Source organism: Podarcis raffonei, chromosome 12, assembly GCF_027172205.1.
Source record: "Podarcis raffonei isolate rPodRaf1 chromosome 12, rPodRaf1.pri, whole genome shotgun sequence".
Lineage (NCBI taxonomy): Eukaryota > Metazoa > Chordata > Lepidosauria > Squamata > Lacertidae > Podarcis > Podarcis raffonei.
The window spans coordinates 17,555,112-17,582,303 of NC_070613.1; the positions used below are offsets into that span (position 1 = coordinate 17,555,112).

Sequence of the window (27,192 nt, forward strand, 5' to 3'; positions counted from 1 at the left end):
TATATCTGCCCTTTCACTGCTGCATCTATGGGGGCCTCTTTGTGATGCCACACATGCCAGAGATTGATTTCAAGGCAACTCAGATGGGGTCCTTCGGGACAGTGGCACCTGCCTTGGGGAACACACTGCCCACCTGAGTTAGACAGGCTCCGACATTGTACACATTTCGTCGGATGTTAAAAATTTCCACAGGCTTCGCCAGAAGGATGAGTTGACTCACAAACAGTATTGTAATTTTCTCTTTGGAGAAGCATTTTATCTGTTTGTAGTTGCTGTGTTTGAACCAAGAACTCTTAAATTAAGAGTCTCATGCTCTGCTGACTGAGCTATGGGTGGAAGTGTGCTTGTGTAGGCATGAATATAGAAACCTCTGAAGTTTGCATGGCTGCAATACAGATTACTGCAGAAAAGTAAGAGTTACATATGTTGCCCCATTCACTTTTTCCTTTAGCCACACTCACTGGTATGTGACACCCCCCCCCCCCACTACTATGAGAGCTAGAAACACGTTGTGGGTTTTTTAAAAAATAATTTAAAAAAATAAACAATATATGCAGAATTCTAAATATCACATCTATGCATGATTTTTTCCTAGCATATATGTCACAATTGGTGACATACAGAGTTCCTGGCCACCGCATACCTTGCAATATTGTCAGATTATCCACACAAAAAAAGAAAAAGAAAAACAGCAGCACATGGGCATGACAACGTGCTCTGGTTTGAAGTAATCACTCTTTAAAGAAGCAGACAGAAGTATTATCTTTATATTCTCCTGATGGCAGAATATGAGCAGTGGCGTAGCGTGGGGGGTGCAGGGGGGGCCGGCCGCACCGGGCGCAACATCTGGGGGGGGCGCGCTCGAGACTCGAGTGCTAAAATCCACGGGTTAGGGGGCGCAAATTACTTGCCTTGCCCCGGGTGCTGACAACCCACGCTACGCCACTGAATATGAGTCAACCCTTGCTATGAAATACAATGAAGCTCTTCTCTCCATTGCTAGGGCAAAAATTAGAAGTCAATGATGCCAAGTAAAGGTTAAGTAAAGCCTGCAGGAACGTTAAGAGACATGCAGCTAACCTGAACAGATTGCAACTGTGGTGATTGAATAACTGAAGGCTGAGTTGCTTGAATCACTCCCTGCACATGGACCGTTTGACCAGAAGGCAATTGCACTACAGTTACAGAGGGAGATCCTCTTCCAGTTGTTGATCCCGCTACAGAAACCTATTGCATTGGTGAAAAATAACAGTAAGACATTAGCAGTGTGAGCACCTGCATACCAGTGATGATGATTTGGCAAAAGGTCTCCAGGGTGAAATTAAGGTTTAGCCTTTGAAACACGATGTGCTGTTTTCTAATACAGTAAAAGTTATATCAGCTTATATCACTTTAGTTATTTCATAAAATTTATACATTGCTTAATTGTAAAAAAAAAAAAGACTTTAGAACAGTTTACCTAGAGAATAAAACAATAAAATTATCAGGAAAACCTGTTAAAAACAACTATTTAAAATATTAAATGAAATAAAATCAGCAATAAGCCAAAAACAGATTAAAACACACATCAATATTCTACATGTCAGGGTAGACCTGCTTAAACAAAAATGTTTTTAGCAGGCACTGAAAGGAGAACAGTGAAGGCACCTGCCTGATGTCAATATATTACAATGACAATTGGGTTTCCAATAGCAGGTGAAATATAATTCATACTTCTGCTTCTTGCTTCAGAAATGTAACACATAAAGCACTGGCACATGGTACTTCACCCCAGTGAAAACTGAAAGAGCCTTTTTTGGTTGAAATGACAATGCAGTCCCATATTGTATAACTTTGATGGGGACAGAGGGGTGATCGTTTTTGTAGTCCTTTTATAGCAATAGACAGTCTATTTGTGCAAGTTAATGATAAAAGCCATTTTTAATTTTTTCTCGTCTAAACACTACATTGCATATTGAACACAAAGAAAATCTGAGACCCAGTTTACAAATGAAGAACAGAAGAACTAGCAACTTGTCAAAAGGCGAGTCAGCAAGTCCATCATTTAATGTCAACTTGAAAGTGAATCTTCCCCATCTTAGTCCAACATTTCATTCATGGAAATACAGGGACTATTAGTGCACCAAGCAGCTGCTTATACTGAAACTGCATAGGAAGAAAACTATGCCCAATGGTTTGCTCTATATGATGTTGTCATGATAAATTACAATATTTTTAAAAGTTCATGGCAAAAGTGCCCAATGTATTCATTTTGGGATGTAAGACAAGCATATAAAGAACTGAGCATGAATCACAGGAGAAAGCCCTCTCTCTTGTAACTTACATGCACAATGAGAAGTACTAAAGGCACTTTTCAATTTCTTAAAATGGCTGGATAATATTTGAAAGTTTACAAGGAATCTCCCAAGCATCCTGTGCTCCTTTTACTTTTTTGGATTTACAAAATTATTCTCTAATGGTAAACTGACAGTACAGTGAACAAGTTTAAATTATTTGAAAGATGCATTTGTTTCCTCCTCTGCTTTAGTTGCAATATTTTAAAACTGCACCCTTTCCTATTCTGACATTCACAAAGGTTTGCTTGATTACTCATGTGGAGGTGGCAGCAGTTCTAGCAATCCTGACGTCAATAAGGAGAGGAACCAGCTATGGCACTTGCATTTGAATACGTACTAAGACTCTATATTACTGGAAGCAGACAGTCTGCAGAACAATTTAGCAGACTGGGAAACAAAGTTTTATAGCACTGCACAGAATAATTCCAGAAATGGTCAGAAACACACACACACAGTCAGCTCTTTCAGGGGCAATTTATTTCAGATAAATAGGTATTCTGCAGCTTCTACTGCATATGCGCAGTATTCCAGGCTTGTTAATGCTTAACTTCCAAAACTACACTTAGTCCATTGTACAATATAGACATTTAAATCCAGGTCAGACCCAGCCTCTATGGTGTTTATTTAAAACTGGGGAAAGTCTCAAAGGTTTCATTATAAGCTTTAAAGAAATAAAATAGTATCATAATTGTTGGACTGGGGGTTAAGTTAGATGAATTTAGGTTTGATAGATTTCAATGGAACCTAAATGCAATTAACCAAAATTATCTGACCCTTACCATTATATAGCACTTTTTAATTGTTCAGAGTATGCAGTGTATATATTGCAGCAATTCTTCCAACAACCCTGTAAAATAGGTTAGGATTATTATCCCAAGGCAGATTTGAGGCTGAACTCACAACTGGCTGGTTTGGACTACCTAGTATAGTCCATGGCTGAGATAACATTTCAAAATAGGGCCTTCCTGGCTCACAACTCATACAATAGTAGCACCAAAAATCAGAGACAAATAATGCAAGTGAATTAAAGTGGAGTTTGTGCTGCCAGAGTGAATGCTTTTTCATAAAAAGCCCTCCTGGACAGAAAAAAAGCAGAAACATGATGAAAACAACATAGAGGCAGATTACAGGCAAGGAGAGTTCATCTCCTTGAATATCAATCCATGTCTGTCTTCTCAGTCCTTGCCCCCAAAGAAAACACCTGGGGAAGAAAAGGTGCAACTTCACTGCATACAAAGGACAGTGGCCACGTTCCCAACAAGGCAGCCCCTCATGGCACAGATATTCCTAACACTGGCTTGGAATGGGTGAAATAGCCACCTGCTGCTAGCCTAAGCAGAGATGGAGTCCATGTACTTGAGGGGTTCTGCGCAAAACTGGATATGTAAGTAGAGATTTCATCATCATTTTACACATAGTTCATGCATTGCTTATGATCAGAATCCCAACTACTAGAAAGCTCTAAACCTATTTTTTACATTTTGCTCAGATATTTATCTCTGTACCCCATGCTATCTCAATCTATCCTCACAGGAACTTTGCAATGCAGACTAGGCTGAATGAGTGGCGTAGCGTGGGGGGTGCAGGGGGGGCCGGCCGCACCAGGCACAACATCTGGGGGTTAGGGTTAGGGGGCGCAAATTACTTGCCTTGCCCCGGGTGCTGACAACCCACACTACGCCACTGGGCTGAATGGCACAAGACCTTCCACTGAGCTAAGTGGGCTTTTGAACTGAGAGGTCCAACGTTTTATCGGCTTCCCCAAAGCCCAAAGTATGCAGGCAAGTCTTGCATTCTTCTACCTGCCTGCAGTAGCTAACTATATAGGTACAGTATTGGTGTCAGGTTACATGTCAGATTACCTGTGCTATAGTAGATATCTGATTTTGGCCAGATGGAGACTGTATAGTAGCAGCATCACTTTCTGCAACAGAGTCTGCTGCATTGCCATCTTGCTGTGATTCACCTGTTTCCATGGTCATTTGTCTAAAAATGAGAGAAAAATGCACAAGATAGTACATGAAACAATTCATGCCTCTATCAGCATTCACTTCATCTCTTCATTTTTGCCTTCTTTTTAATATGTGGTTAAATAAAGCATGACATCATAATATGATACCACAAGAGAGATCCAGTGCATTTATCACCAGCTGAAAACCCAAATGAAGGAAACCACCTTTTGATATATGAATGTCCTCCCCATTATTTAAGACAGGGAACCTGTGGAGCCTGTGCCCCTTAAAATGTTGTTAGTCTCCAACTCTCAGATTCAGCCAGAATTTCCAACTATCAGGGATAATGGGAGTTGCAGTCCAGTAATATCTGGAGGGCCATAGGTTCACCATCCCCACTTTAAGATTGGAGGACAAGGCCTTCCTCCATATGCCATTGTTTCAGGAATAAACAACTTCTAGTGATCAGAGTAGGGAATTTCCAGAGGTGGCACTAGAATTGTGAAATGCTGTCCCCAGGGAGATTTGACCATGTATTTCTTGGTTTTTTTGTGTGTGGGTTAGTTAAGCTGAGTTTGCTTCTTGGTTGTTGCTTTTAAATTATTATTTCTTTGGAAAATGTTATTTATTTAAAGCTTTTTAGCACCCAAGTAGCATACAAATATTGTTACCATATATTTTAAAAGAAGTTGGTGGGACTGTACAGTTGCCCCCAAATACTGGAAGAATGTGTGGATTGTATTAAGTGTATTGCTGCCTGTAAGATTCTGTGGTCTCCTTTCAGACTATTACTGAATTGTTTACATCCTACAGAAGAATGGAACTTAGAACTTAGGTTGCAAACTAATTTACTTCAGCTAGAATACTGTTGGGCAAATACTAGACTCCGGAGCAATTGACACCAATACAGTGGTACATCTGGTTACAAACTTAATTCATTCCAGAGGTCTGTTCTTAACCTGAAACCGTTCTTAACCTGAGATACCACTTTAGCTAATGGGGCCTCCCGCTGCAGCTGCACGATTTCTGAGGTAAAGTTCTTAACCCGAGGTACTACTTCCAGGTTAGCGGAGTCTGTAACCCGAAGTGTTTGTAACCCAAGGTGTTTGTAACCCGAGGTACCACTGTAGAGACGTAGCAGAGAAAAGTGATGGATTAGTGAACGTTGTCAGCTTAAAAATATAAAAGAGCCCAGGACAGCAGAATCAGCCCAAGCAGTATGCCACAATAATGTAAGAGCCATGCTTTATTTACTTGAATTGTGTGAGCGTGCCAGGAATCATAGAATCATAGAGGTTTTGGCTTTCTTATAAACTGGGTCCATTTGGATTATCATAGTATAAAAAGCCATTTCTGTGTGCTCTGGCTTCCATCACGGTGTTCCGTTGTGCCAGAAGTGGTTTAGTCTTGCTGGCCACATGACCTGGAAAGCTGTCTGCGGACAAACGCCGGCTCCCTCAGCCTGAAGCAAGATGAGCGCTGCACCCCATAGTCACCTTTGACTGGACTTAACCATCCAAGGGTCCTTTACCTTACCTTTTTGCCTCGTATAAATAGATTGGAATTAGATTTAGGCTGGAATCCTAACCCCATTTACCAGGGAATAAGCACCCCCCCCCCGTTTCAACAGGGTTTACACTTGAATATACAAGTTTTAGTACTACGTATATCTCTTGGGCTTCATTGCTGTCCCAATAGCAGGCCTGTTAATTGGTTTTCTGAACCATCACCCGAGCCCTGAGACTTTGGTTGTAAAAAGAGACTGCTAAGAAAATAAAAATAGATTGGACCAGTTTAGCTTGGCATATTTGTTCAAAGGAATGGGCTTTGCATAGCTAGTTAGCCAAGCAGCCATAGGAGCAAACTGGTAGAGAACTTTATTCTCCACCCAGGGGCTGGAGGTGGTGTCCTCAAGAGGTTTGTTGTGCAGTTAAAGAGAACAAAAGGGAACAATGGCCTTGAAACTGGATTTGAAAGAGGCACAGAGGCTTGATTTACTCTCTGGGAGAAAGCAAATCTATGTACTTCCAAGAAATCTGAAGAGGAACAGGACAGGATCTATTGGAGTGTTAGTGCAGTGAATTTTCCATCACAGGTTTGTGCAGAGTATGTGTGTAAATAAGACTTATATCATATTAGCATCGCAAGTCCTCAATTACCTTCATTCTAAGAAAAGAAAACCCAAGGTTTTTGCTGGGAGCCCTGAAACTTCTCACTACTTAAGAGACTGGAGTGCATGTAACATATTATGTTTTAGTTTCTATCCTATATCTTGGGTTATGTAAAATAGCAGATGTTACAATATATATGATCTTACTTTTAAAATAGCATGATTTTCGTCTTTTTGTATTTAAGAAAACAAGTTAGAGGAGATAAAATTAATAATAAAAAGATGAGTCCTTGCACTGTTAAGGACAAGAAGCTCACAATAACCCCAAGTTTGTTCAGGTACCAAAAGGCATGTCCAGATAGGTGAAAAGATCACATCCATTTAAGGTTACAGGAAGTGTCTTTGACAAACATATGCTCAGTACATTTCAAGATGCCAGGACCAGCATGATGGATAAGCAACCAAACTGGTACCTTTGGGTGAGATGTTTTTGGAAGTGCCAACAAGGAAATGAAAGGGCCTTCCATGATTCCTTGGAACATCACAGCAGATGCTGGGACACAAGTTGTAGCTGAATGTGCCACGTTGGTCTGAAACAATTTTCCGGTACACACACACAGAGAGGTTTTTCTTGCAGAAACTTCTGTTAAATTCATTGGTTTTAAAATACGTCTAACATCAATAGCTTTATGCATCACTTAGGAGAAAGGAAAGCATTCTATTAAACAGCTGGCACTGGGGTGAAACTACTCTAGTGTGTAATAACTCAGTTGGAAGCCATTCAGCCTTTGTTTCTCCTAAATCAAGGTTTTGTCTGTAGGCTAGTAAATTCTGCATGTCAATCTTTTGAGAGAGAGAAATATTTTGAAGGAACTGTAGTTGTTTTCAACCTGTAACATTGGCTTGTAGAAATAGCTTAGGATACATGAAGCTAATTATTATGGGTGGTATCAGGTATTAGTCACTCAAAGCAGACTCGTTGAAATCAAGAGTTATTAATGTCATTTTTCAGTGGACATCATGACTTATTTATTTAAAAGCATTTATATACCACTTTATATTTTTAAAATATCTTAAGCAGTGCATGATATCCATATATGGAAACCACATGTCTGCAAAAAGTCTCAGTGTAATGCACCATGTAATTCTCTTTATCCCAAAGGTAACCAGGTTATCACAGTGACCCCAAAACATGTGTCTATCTGTGTGAATGTGAATTATGTAGAGATGCAGCTGCCACCGTGATGGTGGCAGTCTTGGCTTTCTGGCACCTGTAGCTATATGATATAAAGGGTTATAGAATCAAAGAACTGTAGACTTCGAAGGGACCCTAAGAGTCATCTAATCCAATCCCCTGCAATGCAGGAATTGCAGCTAAAAAATCCCTGACAGATAGCCATCCAACCTCTTTAAAAACCTCCAATGTAGGCGCCTACCACCTTCCAAGGTAGTCTGTTCTGCTGTCAAGCAGCTCTTGCCATCAGAAAGTTCTTCCTAATGTTTAGTCAGAATCCCCTTTCTCATAATTAGCATCCTTTGGTTTAAGTCCTACTCTCTGGAGCAGCAGAAAACAAGATTGCTTGTGACAACCCTTGAGATATTTGAAGATTATTATTTCACTTCTGTCTTCTTTTTGCCAGGTTAACATACCCAACTCCCTCAGCAATTACTCATAAGGCTTGGTTTCCAGACCCTTGATCATCTTGGTTGCCCTCTTCTGCACGTTCCAGCTTGTGAATATCCTGTGTGGTGCCCAGAAATGGATGCAGTACTCCAGGTAGGGTCTGACCAGGTAGAATAGAGTAGTACTATTACTTTCCTTGTTTTGGACCCGAAACTTATGTTGATGCAGTCAAGAATTGCATTAGCCTTTTTGCTGCTACATCTCTTATACTAAGCTTGTGGACTCATTAAGACACCCCCCCCCCCAGATCCTTTTCACATGTACTGCTGTCAAGGTGTCCTCCATCCTGAATTTGTGCAGCTGGTTCTTCCTCCCTAAGTGTAGAACCTTATATTTGTCCATACCAAAAATCATTTTATTATTTTCCAATCTGCCCGGTTCTCCAATCTGTAAAACTTGTCTTGAATCCTTGTTCTATCTTCTGTGATATTAGCTACCACTCCCAGTTTGGTGTCATCTGTAAATCTGATAAGCATCCTCTCTATTACTTTAGCCGTCATTTATAAATATGTTGTACAACACTAGGCCCTTGATAGATCCCTGCGGCATATTACATTTCATTAACTGGCTCCTACAAAAAAACATGCCTAGCAAGTAAATGAGTATTTTTTTTAAAAAAAGTTTGACACAAAATTTTCAACTTTGTTGCTAGTCAAATTGAGAGCATTAGATTGAATACATAAAGAAAAGCCTTCTTTCTAAATGTTAAGATCTTTATGTGCTTGGTTGCTCCTCAGGTTATCTGAGCCACTAATATATGAGACACATTCTACATATTTGCAGTGCGGAAACAAATTTTAACAATAACTAATTATACAATGGCTACCTTATGTTAATTCTTGCATGCTGTTTTTTGCCACATTTGCTCATTATGATTGATTTTTTTTTAAGGACTTCTTCCTTCTCCAGACCACTCTCCCTCTTAGTGAACCTTGCAGTGAAGTTATGTTCCATTTGTGATGTCATAACTAACTACCATAGCAACCAACACTCACAATGTTACAGTACACAAGGTTCACTAGAATATTGAACAGAAGCGCAAAAGAGAAGAAAAGCTTTCGTTCAATCACACGCAAGAGATTTTATAAGTATTATGGAACACACTCATCCAGTGAAGAATTGGGAGGGGGGGCACCTTAGCTAAAGTTCTGAATTAAAGATTTGACAAGAGTTTTGGAGACCTAATTGCGATGCAAGGAAGACTGTATGATCCAAGGTACCTATGCCACAATGTTCAACTCAATTTTTGGAGATTTCATACTCCACAACTGTGGTTTTCAAACTTTTGTCAGCAAGTATTTTCCATACATCAGGTAAACAATATGCATTCACTTGCCAGAGAATTTCTGTCCATGGCCAAAGATTCTGGGATAGGTTTGTTGTAGGGCACATGCCCTATTGATTTGACATGTTTAGGAGGCTTGTTACCCCATGTGAAGTGAGAGTGCACCTCCAACACTCCCCAGCACAAATATAGAAGGGTTTTAACACAAAGAAGAGCCTCAAACTTTGGAAACAAACCTTTATTTGGGGAGGGACACCCGCCTGGATGCAAGAAAATACATCCTACAACAAATCTACATAGTTTTGCACTTTATAGAATATATTCTCAGGAAACACGGAATCTTATTTCACATACTAGAAACAAGAGTGGATCCAAATGTTTAATAATGAAAGTTGCTGAATAATTGAATAAGAATATGCAGCATTATGCTGATGATGTCTTAAAAGTACACTTTCAAAATTTTACTTTATTCCAAGTTATAGGTTTGTTTTTTGTTTATTTTTGCAAAGCCTTGTTATACTGTTTGCAGTTAACAGTTTATGGATGTAGTTTATAAATCTTGATGCTGGGTATTTTTTCATGTTCATGTGCAAGAGAAAGAAATTTCTCTCCATTTTTCATTGTGGCTTCAAAGACTCTGAAACCTTGCATTTCATAATGTCACACTTCAACTCGTGATGACATAAAAATCATATGTGCTGCTTCTCTGTACGTGATGGAGCTGCATCCTGGTCCAGGAAATGTCGAAGTATGAAGGGAAAAAATGCTAAACAGCTTCATATACTGCACAGCCTGAAATTTTCCTCACTACAGTGACTTTGACTGAAAAAAGCATGAATCTCACATTTAGCTGAAAACAAGTCCTTTTCAGGTAACTATAGTTAATACAGCATCATTTTTAGGTGCCTATTTACAGAACATACTAAACAGCAGTTGTTTCATTTAACATTCCAAGTTCAAAAAAGCCAATAAAGCCATACCCATAATCCAGGTACAATGGAGGTATAAGGTACACTAAACAGCTACGTTTCTTGTTACAATACATACATAAACATGTTCTAGAAGAAAATCCAAACCTCATTATATGACATGGTACAGTGCAATGATTCTTGACTTATGTGTTCCCAAACACCTTTTGCTTACTGTTACATGGAACCAAGGACTATTACATAGCTATATCACCTCTGTCCCAGCAATAACATAAAGGGATGATCAACCTGATCACTACTGGAATTAAATGCCCATTAAGAAACTCACTAATATGTCATGTAAAACTAACCTTTCTCCTCTACCTTCCTTCCCCTGCTTCCCTTTTGTTTATACTTTTAGATTTTAAAATTAGTGCAGGGCTTGAGCTATTGTTTTGATGTACTAGTTCGTTTAAACACTAGAAATAACAGCAAAACAACCCTATTCCTTGAAAGTTGTAAAACTTTCCATTCTGTTTCCTGTTTTTGTGTATAAGATTACTTTCACTGGACCAGATACTGTCTCACTTGCTCTTTTATTCTGTATAACCAACAACTAAACACTGTTATGCCTAAAGAGTATAGCTTTTGGGGGGAGGGCAAGATGAAGAGAGAAGCACTGCCTTTACTAGTTATTTTACTCCATTTAAGCAGTATTTAAAAGACACCACCCTGCAACAAATTAGATATTTTTATCAACAAAATTGAAAGTCAAAGTTATTGAAGACAGCCAGGGTCTGCATGAAGGCTTTCCATATACAGACTGAAGGGAGATTATGTATGCCTTGGTTGTTTGTAATATTACCCCTCATACAGTCCCTTTTTTCTAATTGAAGCCTAGTGTTTTCTATTTCAAGATAAAGAAAAACTGGTGGCTCCTTTGACAACTTCCTTCAGCCTTGATGGAGAATATGGTGCCTTTGTTTCTTACATTTTCTCTACAATCTGTGGCAGGGTATGCATGGAAGACAGATGAAACAGTCAAACAAAGCAATCCTAGGCATGTTTACTCAAAAGGAAGCCCCACTGTGTTCAATGAAGAGCCAGTTATTTCATACTAACAGCCAAGCAGCTTCACAAGACTTGACCTATGAAACATTTATAAGGGGGGTCTGCATTGGGTTACATCACACCAATCAGCTAAAAATACACTTTAATGTTTTGTAAACTATCGTCTTTCCTCCCGTACACAGAATGTATTCTTTCTTTTGCTATCAGCAAATATTGCATTTCCCAGGCTCATCCTGTTAAAATTTAAACTGTAATATGCTTTACAATCTGTGTGCTCATGCTTACCAAAAGAGTGTGACAGATCATTGCTAGGATTCCTTTCTTGTCTTCAAACTGAGGCTATGATAACATAACTTGACCAAGGCCAGATCAGACAGTGAGACCATAACATCGTATCTTCTGAATGATGTGTTTGCTTATTAGAGGCCAACTGCAGCCACTGGATCACAATGGAACTCTCCTTGCTTTATTTTCAAATTTTCCTTTCTCATTCTTAATTTATGTGATAAGCCCAAACCTATCACTAAGGGGAGGCCTCCCCATAACTCTGCTTTCTTATCTCCATGTGAGTTCTGACTCCACATGCCTAATGTTTTGCTTCCTCTTTCATATCTAGCCTAAGGCAGGGCTTAACTTAACCCCTTTCTTTCTATTAAACTCCTCACCCTACCCTCAGCAGCAGCATAGTTACCAAAGAGGAAATCTCTTGAAAAAGATGGAAACACCAGAGGAGAAAAAGCACAAACTCAGGATTAAGGCTGCAATCCTAAAACACGTTTTACTAGGGAACAAGTTTGTTTTAACTCAGGAGGGCTTACTCCTGCATAAACATGTTGAAGACTATGCCTTTAGGAAGGAAATACAGAAAGCTGCCTTCTGAGTCAGGCCCATTGGTCCATCTAGCTCAGTATTGTCTGCACTGACTGGCAGAGGGTTCAAATGGGATTTCTCTCCCACCCCTGCCTGGAGACCCTGCGATGCAGATGCTCTGCCCCTGAGCTGTGGCCATTCCCCTACGGATAAAGGTAAAGGGACCCCTGACCATTAGGTCGAGTCGTGACCGTCTCTGGGGTTGCGGTGCTCATCTCGCTTTATTGGCCAAGGGAGCCGGCATACAGCTTCCGGGTCATGTGGCCAGCATGACTAAGCTGCTTCTGGCGAACCAGAGCAGCGCACGGAAACGTTGTTTACCTTCCCGCCGGAGCGGTACCTATTTATCTACTTGCACTTTGATATGCTTTTGAACTGCTAGATTGGCAGGAGCAGGGACTGAGCAATGGGAGCCCACCCCGTCACGGGGATTTGAACCGCCGACTTCTGATCAGCAAGTCCTAGGCTCTGTGGTTTAACCCACAGCGCCACACACGTCCCCTACGGTACTTACTGGCAAATATGCACTATAGAGGGACATAGTGGGACTTCCCCTCAAGTAACCCTGAACAGGATTGCGCTGTATTTTTAGTATTACTGTGTTCAGTGCTTTTATTCTAAAAATATATATATTTAGGGGTACTCTCATTTTCCTACTAATACTGAAATACGGCTCCTCAATGAGGCCAAACTTAGATTCACCAAATGTCATGGGATCTGCGTCCCTCTAGGGGAAAAAATACTGTGTTTTCTGAAACCTGCCACGGTGCGTGGGACGGTGGCCACTCTGCACATGCGCAGAGGGGGGCAACACGGCCGGTCTCTGGCTGTCACAACGAAGCCGCGTTGATTTCGGCCTTCGTGTGTGAGGGAGAAAGCAGCCAGGCTTTGACTCAGCCTCCCTCGAGCGCCGCCGATGCTGCCCGCCCCGCTTCTCCCGATCTTCGCCGTCCCGCCTAGCCCCTTCCGAGCTGCCTGTCAGAGCTCGCCCCGCCGCCCCAACCGCCTTCCCCTCCTCAAAACCCGGGCCGCCCCCTCCGAAGGGCCCGGCCGCCTTGCGCGCTCCCGCCTTGTCCCCGCCCCCTCCTGCGACTCACCCGAGTACGTGGCGCCCCCGTCACAGGGGAAAGTAGGTCGGGGAGGAGGGATTGGGCCGGGCGAGGCTGCGCGTCGCCCCCACGTCAGCGCTGATGCCGCTGCGCCGTCACCGCGGGTGGGGAGGGGGGGTTGCTCAGGAAATGGCGACCATCGCCGCGCCTTTAGCCTCGCTCAGCTGAGCCGGCGGCGAAAGGAAGGGGGGGGGAGAGAGAGAGAAAGAGGGAGAGTGGGGGAAGCGGAGGGCGGGGCCACGGCCAGCGAGGGCCAGCCTGGCCCCCCCTCCCCACCGGCCAACGCCCATTGGCTACTTAGGCGGCCTAACGGCTGGAACTCGCGCCAACCGCCGAGCCGACGTTTCGGCTCACTGATTGGCTAATCGGGAACGGCGGGGGGGGGGCGCGGAAATTGAGCGATGGTGATTGCGGTGTTTTTCGTGGGTGTAATACTCCCCCGCCCCCGCTCGCAAGATGCAAAATGAATGTGGGTGTGTTAAAACAGAGGCCCCGAGGCGACCTGTCCGAAGTTTGGCCGCGCTCGCTGACTGACTAGGGATTTCAGCTCCATTAAGCAGTAGGGATTTACTTCCGAGTAAAGTTTTACAAAGCGATACGCGGCGTGATGATGATGATGATAAATATTTATACCCCGCCCTTCTGGCTGTGTTTCCCCAGCCACTCTGGGCGGCTTCCAGCCAAATATTAAAATATAATAATTCAGCAACTATTAAAAGCTTCCCTAAACAGGACTGTCAAGGGCTGAGAGAGGTACTGCTGCGAGTTTGCAGATTTAATATATAGAATAAGAACCAGAATGTACGTTCAAAGAAGACTGGGAAATGTTTACTGAAGATATGGTTGAAGATTGTGTTCATTTAAAAACGCTGGTAGCATTAAGATAAATTCAACAGTGTAAATAAGTTTTGATGGATATAACAATGGATTACTGAACGGTCTAGTTAATGTATAATATGCACGGATGTATAGTATGCAAATGAACCATGGAAAGAGAAGTCATTGATTTTATTTTATTTTTGCCATTCATCTTTATTGGTTTCTTTAGACATACATTTGTCCTATCACATTGTAACAAATTGATTTTTCTGTAAATTAAACATGTATTTCTAAAACATAGTACAAGGGGGAAACAACAACAGAATACATATTTATTTGATTCATTTGTAATCCATTTGCATTTGAGGAAGTCATTGATTTAAGGTTGTTTAAATGAATATTTTGAAATGTAAATTGGAAAAATTAATAAAGGCTAACCCTGCAGCAGCAGGTCTCTTTATAAAGAGACCTGCTGCTGCAGGGTTAGCCTCGTGGGCACATTTCTTGAGTAAAAACAGGTAGGATCTAACCGTTAGGCTGTGCTCCAAAATGACGGCCTGCGAAATTCATATTACATTGATGGGAAATGTGCCAATGGCAGTGTGCGTGCAGTGAGGGCTTTTAAAAAAAGTTACAAAGCAGAGGTGGTGAAGCTCTAGCCGTGCATATGTTTTTGGGCTACTATTCCCTATTAGAACTTCTGATCATTGCCTATGCTGGACATCCAATAGCATCATCTGGAGAGTTACAGGTTTAGATCTTAGAAGTGCAGAGTTGCAAAGGGACCACAAGGGTCATCTATAACTGAACAATCCCAGGACTCCTTAATGAGAGAGGGAGAGACTTATAGATAAAGCTGCAAGGACAAAAGACCCTTCTGTGTCAGCTATTAGACCAGCATCCTGCGGCCAACTGTGTTTTGGAAGTCCACCTGGGCACAAGAGCACTCTTTTCTCTTGGAAGTTTCCAGCGACTGGTATTCAGAAGCAATAATGGCCTCCAGCTGGATGCAGAGCATAGGTTTCTTGGCTAGCAGCCACTGATACTAGTTGTTACCTGTTTCTTTGTTAAGCCGGGTAAGAAAGGGAGAGCCGGCTTACTTCATAGCTGGACTTGCTCAAAACAAGGTTTTACAACCTAATTCCTATGCTTATAATTTTGCTGCCAAGGATGAGACTTTGAAACTGTTCAACCCACATAGTGGGGTGCCTGGAATGATAAATTGCAATTAATATGGCATTTCCAAGGCAGTTAGCTTGGTTGGTTGGAGTGTGGTGCTGATAATGCCACGGTCATGGGTTCAAGCCACCAAGGATGGGTTCATATTCCTGCATATTCCTAGAAGATCTTCAGGGTCCCTTCCAACCTGATGATTAAAACCCATCCCCCAAAACACTGTTCACATGTATTTCTGATAGTCTCCCCAAGATCACTGAACTGTAGGAGTACCATACATAATTGAGAGTACGCCATGAGACCAGGAATGCACATCATCAATTTATATTTTAATGTGCAGTTTTATTTTCCTATTGCATCAGTTCTTCAATAAGACAAGCTATGTAAACTACTGAGATTGAGTTACTGCTTTATATTAAGTCAGAACATTGGTCTATCTAGCCCAGTACTGTTAGCAGTGACTGGTAGTGGCTCTCCAGGGTTTCAGGCAGGGGCCTTTCCTAGTCCTAAAGGTAAAGGGATCCCTGACAATTAAGTCCAGTTGCGAACGACTCTGGGGTTGCGGCGCTCATCTCGCTTTACAGGCCGAGGGAGCCAGCGTTTGTCCGCTTCTGCAGAGTTTTGCCGGGTCATGCGGCCAGCATGACTAAGCTGCTTCTGGCAAAACCAGAGCAGTGCACGGAAACGCAGTTTACCTTCTTGCCAGAGCGGTATCTATTTATCTACTTGCACTGCATGCTTTCAAACTTCCAGGTTGGCAGGAGCTAGGACCGAACAACGGGAGCTCACCCCGTCGTGGTGATTCAAGCCGCCGATCTTTCAATTGGCAAGCCCAAGCAGCACAGTGGTTTAATCCACAGTGCCACCCATCCCTTTCCTAGTCCTACCTGGGTACAAACAGAACCTTCTGCAGGCAATGCATATTATGAATTATTTATTAATTCCCCCACCTTTTTCCCTGATGTGGTTCAAGGGGACTTACGTGTAAAAATGAGAACTGCTAAAAACAGAAAAAACTGATTTATAACAATTAAAATTTTTAGAAGTAAAACTATATACGTACATAAAATATGTTAATATAGATACATATGGATACATATATGAAACCATACAAATAATTACAATAAGAGCACAGCACCAGCCCTTTCATTAAAAGCAACCGGTTTCCAAAAGCTTGTTGGAACAAAAAAGTCTTCACCTGCCTGAAGAAGGACAACAAGTAGGAGGCCAGTCTAGCTTCTCTAGGGAGGGCATTTCAAAATCTGGGAGCAGCCGCCAAGAAGGCATCTCCTGAGACCCCACCAGGCTTGCATGTGATATGCATATGCTATACCACTGAGGTATGGTCTTTCCTGGATTTGGAAGCAAATGCATTACAATAGGATTTCCTGGATGTTCTTTATACAAATTCAGCAATTCAGATTGTGCAATTACTGTGCTCCTTTTCATAAAGCTTGGCCTTGGGAGTAGGCTGTTGGCAGAATTCTGTAAGGCATTTGAGATTGCAAACTACATCATTTGCCACTAGTGCTGCTTGTTTATAGTTTTGCAAGAACCCTGGTGTTCCTCAACCCTGTCACAATTTTCCCCCACTTGATATTTAATGTTTCATCAAGTTAGCTTTTTACTTGCACAGAAAATACACTTGAGAGTTGACCTGCTTGTTTATAAAAGAGCCTACAGGATTTTTTTACTCCATTGGATTTAACAGTGCTTTTTTCCCCCTAAAAAATTCTTTAGGGGTACTCAAGAAAATCACCGGGAAAGGAAATGAAGCCGCCATCGGAGGTGGTAACAACGAAACTGACCAATCACCGTGCTACAGTCCAACTCCTACTTCACATATTAAATGTTCGCTTCCGTCTGAGACTCAGGAAACACCGTGACTGGAAATGAGGCCGCCATTGGAGTTAGCAACAGAACTGATATTCACCTTGCTTTTCAACAGAACTGACAATTCACAGTGCTAGAGAAGAATCTAATTTTTTTTAAAAAAATTAAGTTTCTTCTCCCGTTAGATTAGCAAAATGTTTAGGGGTATGTGTACCCCTGCGCCCCCCAGAAAAAAAGCACTGGGATTTACTAATCACATTGGTAGCTGTAACTGTTCCCAGTTATTGTACCATGTAAGATATGCATTTCTTATGAGAACTCTGCAAAAGTTCAGAATCACTTTTATTTACTGTACACATTTTTATATCATTCATGTATCTCTTCTTTGTTATTGTAAATGTTTTCACTGGCTTATACTTTGATGATAATAATAAACTATGGTAAGGTGGAAAAACTGCATATTTTATGATACCTGGCTGCATGAGATGCTAGTTTTACTTGATTTAGGTTCTCTAAATCAAACATAGCAAACATGACACAATTTCTAGAGAGGTATCCTTATCTGTTGCAACAAAAGCAAGGAGCTTTGTGGCACCTTAAAGTCAAACAGATTTATTATGGTATACTGTATATGGTTTCATAGACTACAGCACACTTAATCAGATGTGTGAAGTATTATCCTGTCAAAATACTCTCCTCAGTTATTAAAGACACCCTACATTAGATAAAAATAATTTATCTTCACTAGTATCAGAACTTTATATTTGGCTGAATAGTGAAAGAGGATTCTCATTCTGCAGTCTGCGAACTTTAAATTGCAGAGGATCGGGTGCCCTCTAGGTGGCTGCTGCTGCTGCTGCTGCTGCTTTTTCAGATTCAAGACAATGGTGAGCCTTGGAAGTATAACTGGAACCTATTCAGTGCTTATTTTGCATGGGATTGCAAAGTTAAAATGTTACAGCAGCATTATCTTCATGCAAAGGGATAAAGCTGGCCTGGATGTATAGTCTACTAAAATCAGTTTTGTTGTTTAGTCGTTTAGTTGTGTCTGACTCTTCGTGACCCCATGGACCAGAGCACACCAGGCACTCCTGTCTTCCACTTCCTTCCACAGTTTGGTCAGACTTATGCGGGTAACTTCGAGAACACTGTCCAACCATCCCGTCCACTGTCCCCTTCTCCTTGTGCCCTCAATCTTTCCCAACACCAGGGTCTTTTCCAGGGAGTCTTCTCTTCTCATGAGGTGGCCAAAGTTAAATCTCTGTTAAATCGTCAATTCCAAATTTCACTAATGGTTGAAATTTCATTTCAAACTAATCAACTTGTATACCAACTTCTAACAACAAAAATACAGGTTTTGCTGAGTTTTCAGAGGGGATTCCACAGCTGAGGATAAGCAGACCACAATGACAATCCAGTTCCACCCACTGCAGGTTCATTGTAGTAGATACCTCACCTAACACAAGAAAACCAGGAGGAGGGACCTGGGATTTGGGAGAAATGACTCAGCCCCAGCAAAACCTGTTCTGTGGTATTCCACAACACAGATTGCCTATTGGTCATTGTGGAAACAGAATGCTGGATGAGATGGGGTTTGGCTTGATCTAGCAGGGCTCATGTATGTATGAAACAATAGTGATTGCATTTGAGCATACTCAAAGCACATCACTACTCGCCATACTGTACAAAGCCCAGGCTTCTCACCAGGCGTTAAGATACTGGATTTCTATGAAGTCTTGGGCCCCAATACTTTCAGCTGATACATCACTCGCACACAGAGATGCCTATTTCTATTACTGCTGTGCGGTTTCGTGTGTTTGTTTTTGTTTTTACAATCAAACGGTATATACATAATTTAAAATATATATTTTTTCTCTTTCACCATACCCCATCTTGCATTTGCTGACTTGAGGACTAGCGACAATACAGAAACGCCTACTTTGCTAAAACGTTCCCTTTCCTGCGGGGCCACTATTTTATTTTTGCACGTCCTAACTCGTTCCACGCAAGAGCGCGGCAGGCTGCCCCGGCGAAAGAGCACGTAATCACGCACGGCCAAATTAGGAAGCGCGCGCATACAAAAGAAGACAGCGGCGCACGCGCAGCCCAACCTCTCCTTTTCGTCTGCGGTAAAGGAAGCCGCGTTATTTATTTCTTTGAGGCGACGGAAGTGGCGAGGAAGCTTGGCCTTCCGCGCTTCCCGTAGTCCAGGCGATACCAACTGTCTCTGCGATTCCGAGGGAGAGGAGAGAAAAGGGGGAAAGACGAAGGCGCGCTTATGAACGGCCTGCCTCCGGGGGCCGAACGCGACACCTTGATGGGGGGAGTCTGACGCGCCGAGAAGCCGGGAGAAGCGGCCTTGGCGCGTGCCTCGGAGGCGGCCGCGGGAAAAGGGTGAGGTGAATGGGCGCGCCCTCCCCTCCCACAACCTGCCCGCGCTGAGCTACTGGGAAGCCAGTGGGCGGGGCTCAACGGGCAGCCGTGGCGGCTGGGTAATGGCAGCCCTGTGAGGAGGATCTCGGGGAGCGGAGGGGCAGGAGCCGCAGCCTGCGCAGGAGACGCGCCGTGTGGGGAGGGGGTGGGGAGGCGACACTGACCCAGGCCTCTCCTGTTGCCAGGTAACCGGGGGGGGGAGCGGGGCCGCCCTCTTTCTCCGCTTCTCTTTCCTCCGCCTCCCCCCACCCCCCTCGCCTATTTCCCTTGTGGGTCAGGCGCCCCTTATGTTGTGCCTCGTCCCCGGCTTGCTTCTCCTTTTCTTTTCGGCCTTCTTCCCCCCATGTCTGGAGAACGGGCCATAGGATCTCCCTGCCGGTATGTGTCCCGCTGCTGCGACCCATCCCCGTTTGCTGCCCTTTACCCTGAGCCCCGACCTCATGGATGTTTGCGGGCGTGTTCAGAAACTCCGGGTCGGATCCAGACTTGTGCAAAGCTCTTTGCATTGCTTTCTATGGGGCTTAAGCCCCTTGGCTCGTTCAGGGCTCGTTTCCTGGGAGCAAGTCCCCCCCACCCGCCCATTGAAGTCATCAGGGTTTACCTCTGAGTAGACACGGTTAAGGATTGCGATGCTAGTTTTGGATCATAACCTTACCTGTCGAGTGTGTGGCATCGAAGAACACCTGAATAAGACTGTGCTCAAGCAAGCACTACGAGGGTACAATCGCAGGCCTTTTGTTCCCATTTTGGAAATGGCAAGTCAGTCACAAACAAAGAAGTGTGTAGATGAATGGCAAAATGCAGGGAGGGTTAATGTTGTTTTAGTTCAGTGTTTCCGGTTTTGCTTTGCATGAGTAATACTGCTGGATTTTTAAACCAGGTACTGAGAGTGAAGGTGATGGTTCTAAGAATTCTGATAATGAAAAATCCGGCTTGCATGCAGTAAATTGAAAATTTATGTATCACTTTTTTCCATTATCGCCTCAGCAAAACAAGACAGTTTTATTAAATCCACTGGGAGTTTGGGCATCCAAAATGTGTCCTTTGAAACGCCACCAACTGTTTGGCCCATAAAATTAAATTTATCTGCAACAGTTTTGAAGAACTACCTGTAAGAAAGCCATAGCCTTAAAAACAACTTCTCCAGAAAAAAGTATCATTGACAATACACTCTCCTGGCATTTATCCTATCAGAAAAAATCCTCCTGCACAAGAGTGTGAAAGATATTAGCAATGAACATTATATTCCTGTTGTCGTTTACATTGCAAATAAGGAGATAGGTAGTTGACACTGCCTTGACAGAAGTCAATAGTGAGCCTTCTTTCATTGCTTTCTGCTCTCTCCAGGCCTCTTTCAAATGATTTGTGAGAGATGAATTAAAATAGTCAGTGTTGGACTGCATGTTAGTGAATGCAAGAATTATATCTCTTGCATTTCTTCTAGTTGCAAATTAACTGAATTATAATTACAGCATTATAAAATACAAACGTCATGCTGTGTCATGCAGTAAACCAGGGATACATCTTATGCACATTTAATTTGCATGCAATCAGCTTTACATACTTGGCCAAAAAAAAATATTAAAATTAAAAATTGGAAAGGGAACGGGCTTCCAGGGGGAATTTTTTTTTTTGCAAACCCATTTGTCGTTAAACCCACTGTGCTTTGACTATACATGATTTTGGCTTTATATGCTATCACCAGAATGTAACCACCACATAAGTTGAGAGTCACCTGTATATATGTATCTCATTCCATTTTAGCATATAAGCCTTTTCCTTTTTTGGTGTAATCATATGTTTTGTACCTCTATTTATAAATCCATTCACACACCGCCCAATTCACCATTCACTTAATGTATCCTATCAAGATGACTTCATAATAATAATAATAATATTTTTTTATTTATACCCCGCCCTCCCCAGCCAAGGCCGGGCTCAGAGCGGCTTACAAGCAATAATAAAAACAAGATGAATGATTACAACTTAAAAACAAAAATAAAATACAACATTAAAATAATGGAACATTAAAATATTAAAATGTAGCCTCATCGCAGGAGGAGAAGGAAAAGAAAAAAGAAAGAGAGGGAGGGAGGGAATCAAATTGGCTCCAAGCCAAAGGCCAGGCGGAACAACTCTGTCTTACAGGCCCTGCGGAAAGAAATCAGATCCTGCAGGGCCCTGGTCTCATGAGGCAGAGCGTTCCACTAGGCCGGAGCCAGAGTTGAAAAGGCCCTGGCTCTGGTTGAGGCCAATCTAACTTCCTTAGGGCCTGGGACCACTAGAGTGTTGTTATTTATGGACCTTGAGGCTCTCCGTGGGGCATACCAGGAGAGGCGGTCCCGTAGGTATGAGGGTCCTAGGCCGTGAAGGGCTTTAAAGGTCAAAAGCAGCACCTTAAATCTGACCCTGTGCTCCACCGGGAGCCAGTGCAGCTTGAAAAGCACTGGGTGAATATGCTCCCATGGCAGAGACCCCGTGAGGAGCCTCGCTGCAGCATTCTGTACCCGCTGGAGTTTCTGGGACAGCTTCAAGGGCAGCCCCGCGTAGAGCGAATTACAGTAGTCAAGCCTGGAGATGACCATCGCATGGATCACTGTGGCCAGGTCGGGGCGGGAAAGGTAAGGGACCAACTGCTTGATGCGGCAAAGGTGGAAAAATGTCGCCTTGGCTGTTGCTGTAACTTCAGCAGTGGACCTGGCAGACTACCTACCAGGCAGGATTTTTTCTTTAGCAGGTATCAATTTTCCAAGGCTCGGACAAAGTTAAGATGTGGAGAGATGTAATGTGCATACCTCAGTAATGAAGTACTACCACAATGTCGTTGTATTCTGTAGAATCTTAGGACCACTTCACACTTGATAGGGACTCAAAAACCTTCTCCATGGTGGCGCTCCTATTTTTGAAGTGCTCATGAGAAATGGCTGGCACCAACTCTTATTTGCTTTTACACAGGGCATTTGTGCTAAGACTCGGCCATTTGTTATTGATGGCTACTATGCTGGGAAGTTGTTTTAATTTATTAACTGACCCATTTATGCTATTATTGAATATTTTTGTAGTTATCTTTTATTGTTTTATCCCTGAGCTCACTTGCTAATGAGGAGTGAGCTAAAACATGCTTAGATTGACTGAAACAAAATTCATGCCCACATTTCCCTTAATGCACAGTTGTTATCTCCATTAGGGAAAATGTCATTATGACATCTGATATGGTGTTAGTCATGGGTTTGGTGTTTTTGTTTTTAAAAAATGCTGTACATGGGAGTTATGGGGAAGAATCTAGCAGGCCTCCAGACGCTTGTCTGATAAGTTCAGTCCTTGAGAATATCGTTTTCATATATTGTGTCTTATCTTCCCCCAAGTTTTGTAGACTTCAGGATAAGCAATTTTAGTTCCAACTCATCTTAAGACATCTTTTAGATTTATCAAGAAAGACCAGTCTGAACTTCTTGTGTGTGAAGTATGCCTGGATAAGATAGGTATGCAGGTGTAAGTTGTTGTTAACAGAATTGCCTGAAGGTAAAATGTTGTACTTGATTCATAAAGAAGGAACCATACTATAGGAAATTGTAACTCTATAAATTATGTACCTTAAAGAGCTGTGTTAGGTTTGTTCACATAAACAGTTTTTTACTTATTGACATACCACCCATAGTAAATTAACCAATTTCCATCTTTCCAAAAAGCAATAGCAATTGATTCACCACTGTGAGAACTGTCAACGTTTTTATTCTGCTTCTGTTTCTATTCTACTTCCGAGTGTTTGCCCCTTGTTTTCCATTGTTTCTTCTCTTCTTTCGTTGTATTCCGGAGATAGTTATATTGATACATCCTTGCTATGAGTAAGGAAGCATACAGTGTGCTGTGTTTTAAAATGACGATTTCGCTTATTTCTACAGAATGGCAAAAAATGCGCTTTTAGAATAGTCAGCATTATCAGCTAAATTTGGGTTCATTGGTCTCCTCAGATAACTTGAAGTAATGTTGGTATTGCTGTTATGAGTGAACAAATACAAACTTATTGAGGAATATTGAATATTCCACACCACTTGGAAATTGCTAGGAGTCTAGGTGTAAATAGTCATTTTCATATGTTATACAAATAAAACCACTTACACAACTCAAATTTTAATAATGACAGTATTTTTAGTGTGACAGATGCACCTTTTTGGAGTGCTAAGTTCTCTGAAGTGACTCTTGCTATCAAAAAACCAAAGTGCTATGCCAAGTCTAGATACTTTCAGCTGCTTCACAACTTTTCTGTGGACCTGAATGGATTTTGTGAACTAGAGTTTGAGAATCTCTGCTCTAGCCCTCAATGAGCCGAGGGCTAGTACAGTTATTAACTGTAGTTTAGAGATCGGTATATGGGTATATCTGCCCCCCCCATCCTCTCTTCAGCTGGATATCCTTGCCTTGCCGTAACCACACTTAGAGGTCAGGTTGGCGCCAATGTTGACTCTGTGGATTATTTCAAATTGTGGTTCTGATTCTGTTTTGGAAGCAGACTGTTATTAGCAGTAAGCAGCAAACTATTGTTACTAGTGACCAGGAAGTGGCGGAGGGAGTCTGCTTGCATGAGAAGGAGGAGGGGTTGTATAAGCCCGCAGTAGGTTCCTGATGGCAGAAGAACTGATGTGTTGACCTGAACCACTTTGCTTTGTAGAGAGTCTTGGATTCGGTGCTTGGTTAAGTGTACATTTCAGTATGGTTTGTGTTTAAATTCAGATTTAATTTTAAATCTATATAGCATAAAATGCACACACACACACACCAGATCTTATATATATATATACAGTATAAGTAAATGATCTCTTTGGGACATTAATACAGGACAGTGATTGTCCCAAGATCACCCAGTGATCCATGACTGAGTGGGGATTTGAACCTTGGTCTGTTCAGTCCTCCTTCAATGCACTTAACTGTTCTGCTACACTGACTCATTTAAAAGTAATTTTCTACAATTGAAGTGCAAGCTATTTAAGTGCAACTCAAATTTTCTGTTTGTTTGCTACTTAATTGCAGCATCATCGGCCTCCCTATTGGCTTCCTGTTGCAACAACAAAATCATTCATTGTTACGGGATTCCATTTGTTATTGCAAGAAACACCTAAAAGGAAACAGTTTGGCTACTTTTTCTCAGCTCTGTGCTACTCTGTGTACTTTTCCTAGAAACCTCTCTAGGTCTGATGCATGTAATTGACCCCGATCTACTCAGGCTCTTTCTGGGAATCACGCTGTTTGTTCTGTGATTCATTCTTGCGCACATTATTTGTAGTATACATGGCAACAGTGAGGACCACGGAATATTGCACTTTGCTAGAGAAGTACCACAGAGCAACATTTCTGTAGCAAAGATTTCTAAGAGTACCAGCAGAAATCAGCCTGGGTAATAGAGCAGGTCGGTTGGGGAAGCTTTTAATGTTTGATGTTTTGTGTTTTTAGTATTCTGTTGGGAGCCGGCCAGAGTGGCTGGGGCAACCCAGTCAGATGGGCGGCATACAAATAATACAATCATCTACATCCTCCTCCTCCTCCTCTAACCAATTATAAGGTTTAAAACAAAAGAGTTAAGCAATACAGTAATATTTTGTGGCTAACCTTAGTTTGAAACTAATCAACTGGATTTTTCTCTTTTTTGCAGATCAATACTAACGCCCCACAATGTCCTTGAAACCACGAGTAGTTGATTTTGATGAAACATGGAACAAGCTGCTTACAACAATTAAAGCTGTTGTTATGTTGGATTATGTGGAAAGATCAACATGGAATGACCGCTTTTCGTATCCTTTTAATAGAAGCTGGCCTCTGATTGCATGTGATTGTGTGTCTTGCAGATACTCGTTTGGCGTAACCTTGCATAAATGCTAGCTGGAATAAAATGTCTCCTATGACCCCCATTTTTGACTACTTCTGAGAAAATGAGGACCTCATTGTAAAAAAAGTTGTCAGAAATGTTGCATACAGTGAAATGGGGAAAATCTGAATCGATCACTTCCTAAGAACTGTTGCTATGGATGAATGATTGTCTAATTACATTGAGTTTAGTACATGATTTTTTGGTATCTATTCTGAATGCAAGATGTGGCTTTTTTATTCACTTAGAGCAGACAAATTGACATCCCTAATAAATATGCCAACAGTCAGACTGGCACAAGTAGCCTCATCTGAAATATTGTTTAGCTTTACTGCAGTTGGGTTAGATTTCCAACTGTTGCTTTGATTGACTATGACAGTGGATAGCTTGATGTTTGGTTTGCTCTGGAAGAAAGGATAGCCATCCTTTGTATTATTGGTAACACTGACTGCCTTTTTCCAGAGAATCGTTCAACAAAAGGCCTTTTTGAAGGATTGTCAGTGTATTTGCAATTAATTATTTGTATAAGCTGGATGCAACCCATCTATATATGCAAATTGTGAATGTTTACATTTGCAAAATAAGACACATGCTACTGAAGGAACTAGTAAAACCTCAAGCCAGGTGGAATCTGTCAGTAGCTATTTCCTTTATGACTCAGTAGCAGAGCGACTGTTCTCATCAGCATATACAAAGCTGGACACTTGGGCTATCTGTATAGTCTGCACTGACTAGCAGTCGCTCTCCAGGGTTTCAGACAGGATTCTTTCCTAGCCCTTACCTGGAAATGCCAGGAATCGAAGCTATATTTTGCTGGATGCATGACCAGTTATCTTTTGGAATATGTAGTATAGGGGATGGAAACAACCTGCTTTTCTTACAGAAACAACCTGCCTACCTATTATGTTGATATTGCATCCCAGTAAACTTAGTACATCATGATGCATTAGTAGAGGGGAATCTATTGTACCTTACAGATGGGTGCAAACAAGTTGTCCTATGTAGGCAGTTGCTGTTCCTTTGCTCATATGATGCCCAAATGTGTTGATGTTCACAGCAGGTGAATTCAGTTTTTCGATAGTGTGTACCTTCCTTGAGACTGAAAGCAGAGTAAATATGCTCAGGATACTGTGCTCCAGTATAATACCAAGTCCTCTTGTAAAGAGCAATGGAGATCATATGCTACTTTTATTTAAAGCATTGACTCACTTTCAGCTACCTTTTGACCTTCAGATCTGTTCAGCCTGAACCCCTGCAGGAACAAGATATTTCTGGCACTGTGCTTCCCTCGCAGCATAACTTAAGCATGTTACTAGAAGTAATTTACTGTTTTATAACTTCATTCTAGAAAGTTAGTTTTGATTTTTAAAGTAAAAGTCATTTCCAAGTTTCCATTGAATGGTTCAGGCTGGTAGAAACAGATTTTTGATGTGGCAGGGTGCCTTTTAGCACAATTCTGTCATTCTGTCTTTACTCCATTTTTCACCCTAGTAAATGACTCCTGTTTCTTTATGTCCCTGCTCTCATTTCTTGGCATTGGTTGTTCTTGAAATTGGTGGATAGGCTTTCAACAAGATCTTATTGCAGCATTTGCAATGTGTTACCATAATACCAGTGGTTACCAAAATACCACTTCTGTCCCCTGGAAACCTGTTTGTTGCTTCAGGAAGGTAGACCCCAGTAATCCATAAACTGCAGTATAGTTCTGGTTCTAAACACAGAAATCTATATATAGGTGTAGCCTTA

General features: G+C 41.9%; 2 protein-coding genes across 10 annotated transcripts in view; one reads left to right on the forward strand and one right to left on the reverse strand.

Annotated features, from left to right (window-relative positions):
• The window catches only part of CREM (cAMP responsive element modulator), a 29,770-nt gene extending 16,199 nt beyond the window's left edge, over positions 1-13,571 (reverse strand). For 2 of the 3 annotated variants that reach the window (XM_053359697.1, XM_053359696.1), the window contains exons 1-3: positions 8,909-9,024; positions 4,199-4,322; positions 1,081-1,227 (exon numbers count right to left, since the gene is read on the reverse strand). In XM_053359697.1, the coding sequence (XP_053215672.1) occupies positions 1,081-1,227; positions 4,199-4,322; positions 8,909-8,952 (315 nt within the window). In that variant the 5' untranslated portion in view covers positions 8,953-9,024. Of the gene's footprint in view, positions 1-1,080; positions 1,228-4,198; positions 4,323-8,908; positions 9,025-13,313 lie in introns of those variants that run through there. The other variant, XM_053359698.1, reaches the window with a different exon arrangement.
• A 195-nt stretch (positions 13,572-13,766) lies between these two features.
• Positions 13,767-27,192, forward strand: part of CUL2 (cullin 2) — a 57,573-nt gene continuing 44,147 nt past the window's right edge. For 4 of the 7 annotated variants that reach the window (XM_053359688.1, XM_053359693.1, XM_053359694.1 and 1 more), the window contains exons 1-2: positions 19,624-19,771; positions 25,234-25,372. In XM_053359688.1, coding sequence (XP_053215663.1) covers positions 25,254-25,372 — 119 coding nt within the window. In that variant the 5' untranslated portion in view covers positions 19,624-19,771; positions 25,234-25,253. Of the gene's footprint in view, positions 13,885-19,318; positions 19,553-19,623; positions 19,772-25,233; positions 25,373-27,192 lie in introns of those variants that run through there. The other 3 variants (XM_053359692.1, XM_053359690.1, XM_053359689.1) reach the window with 3 other exon arrangements.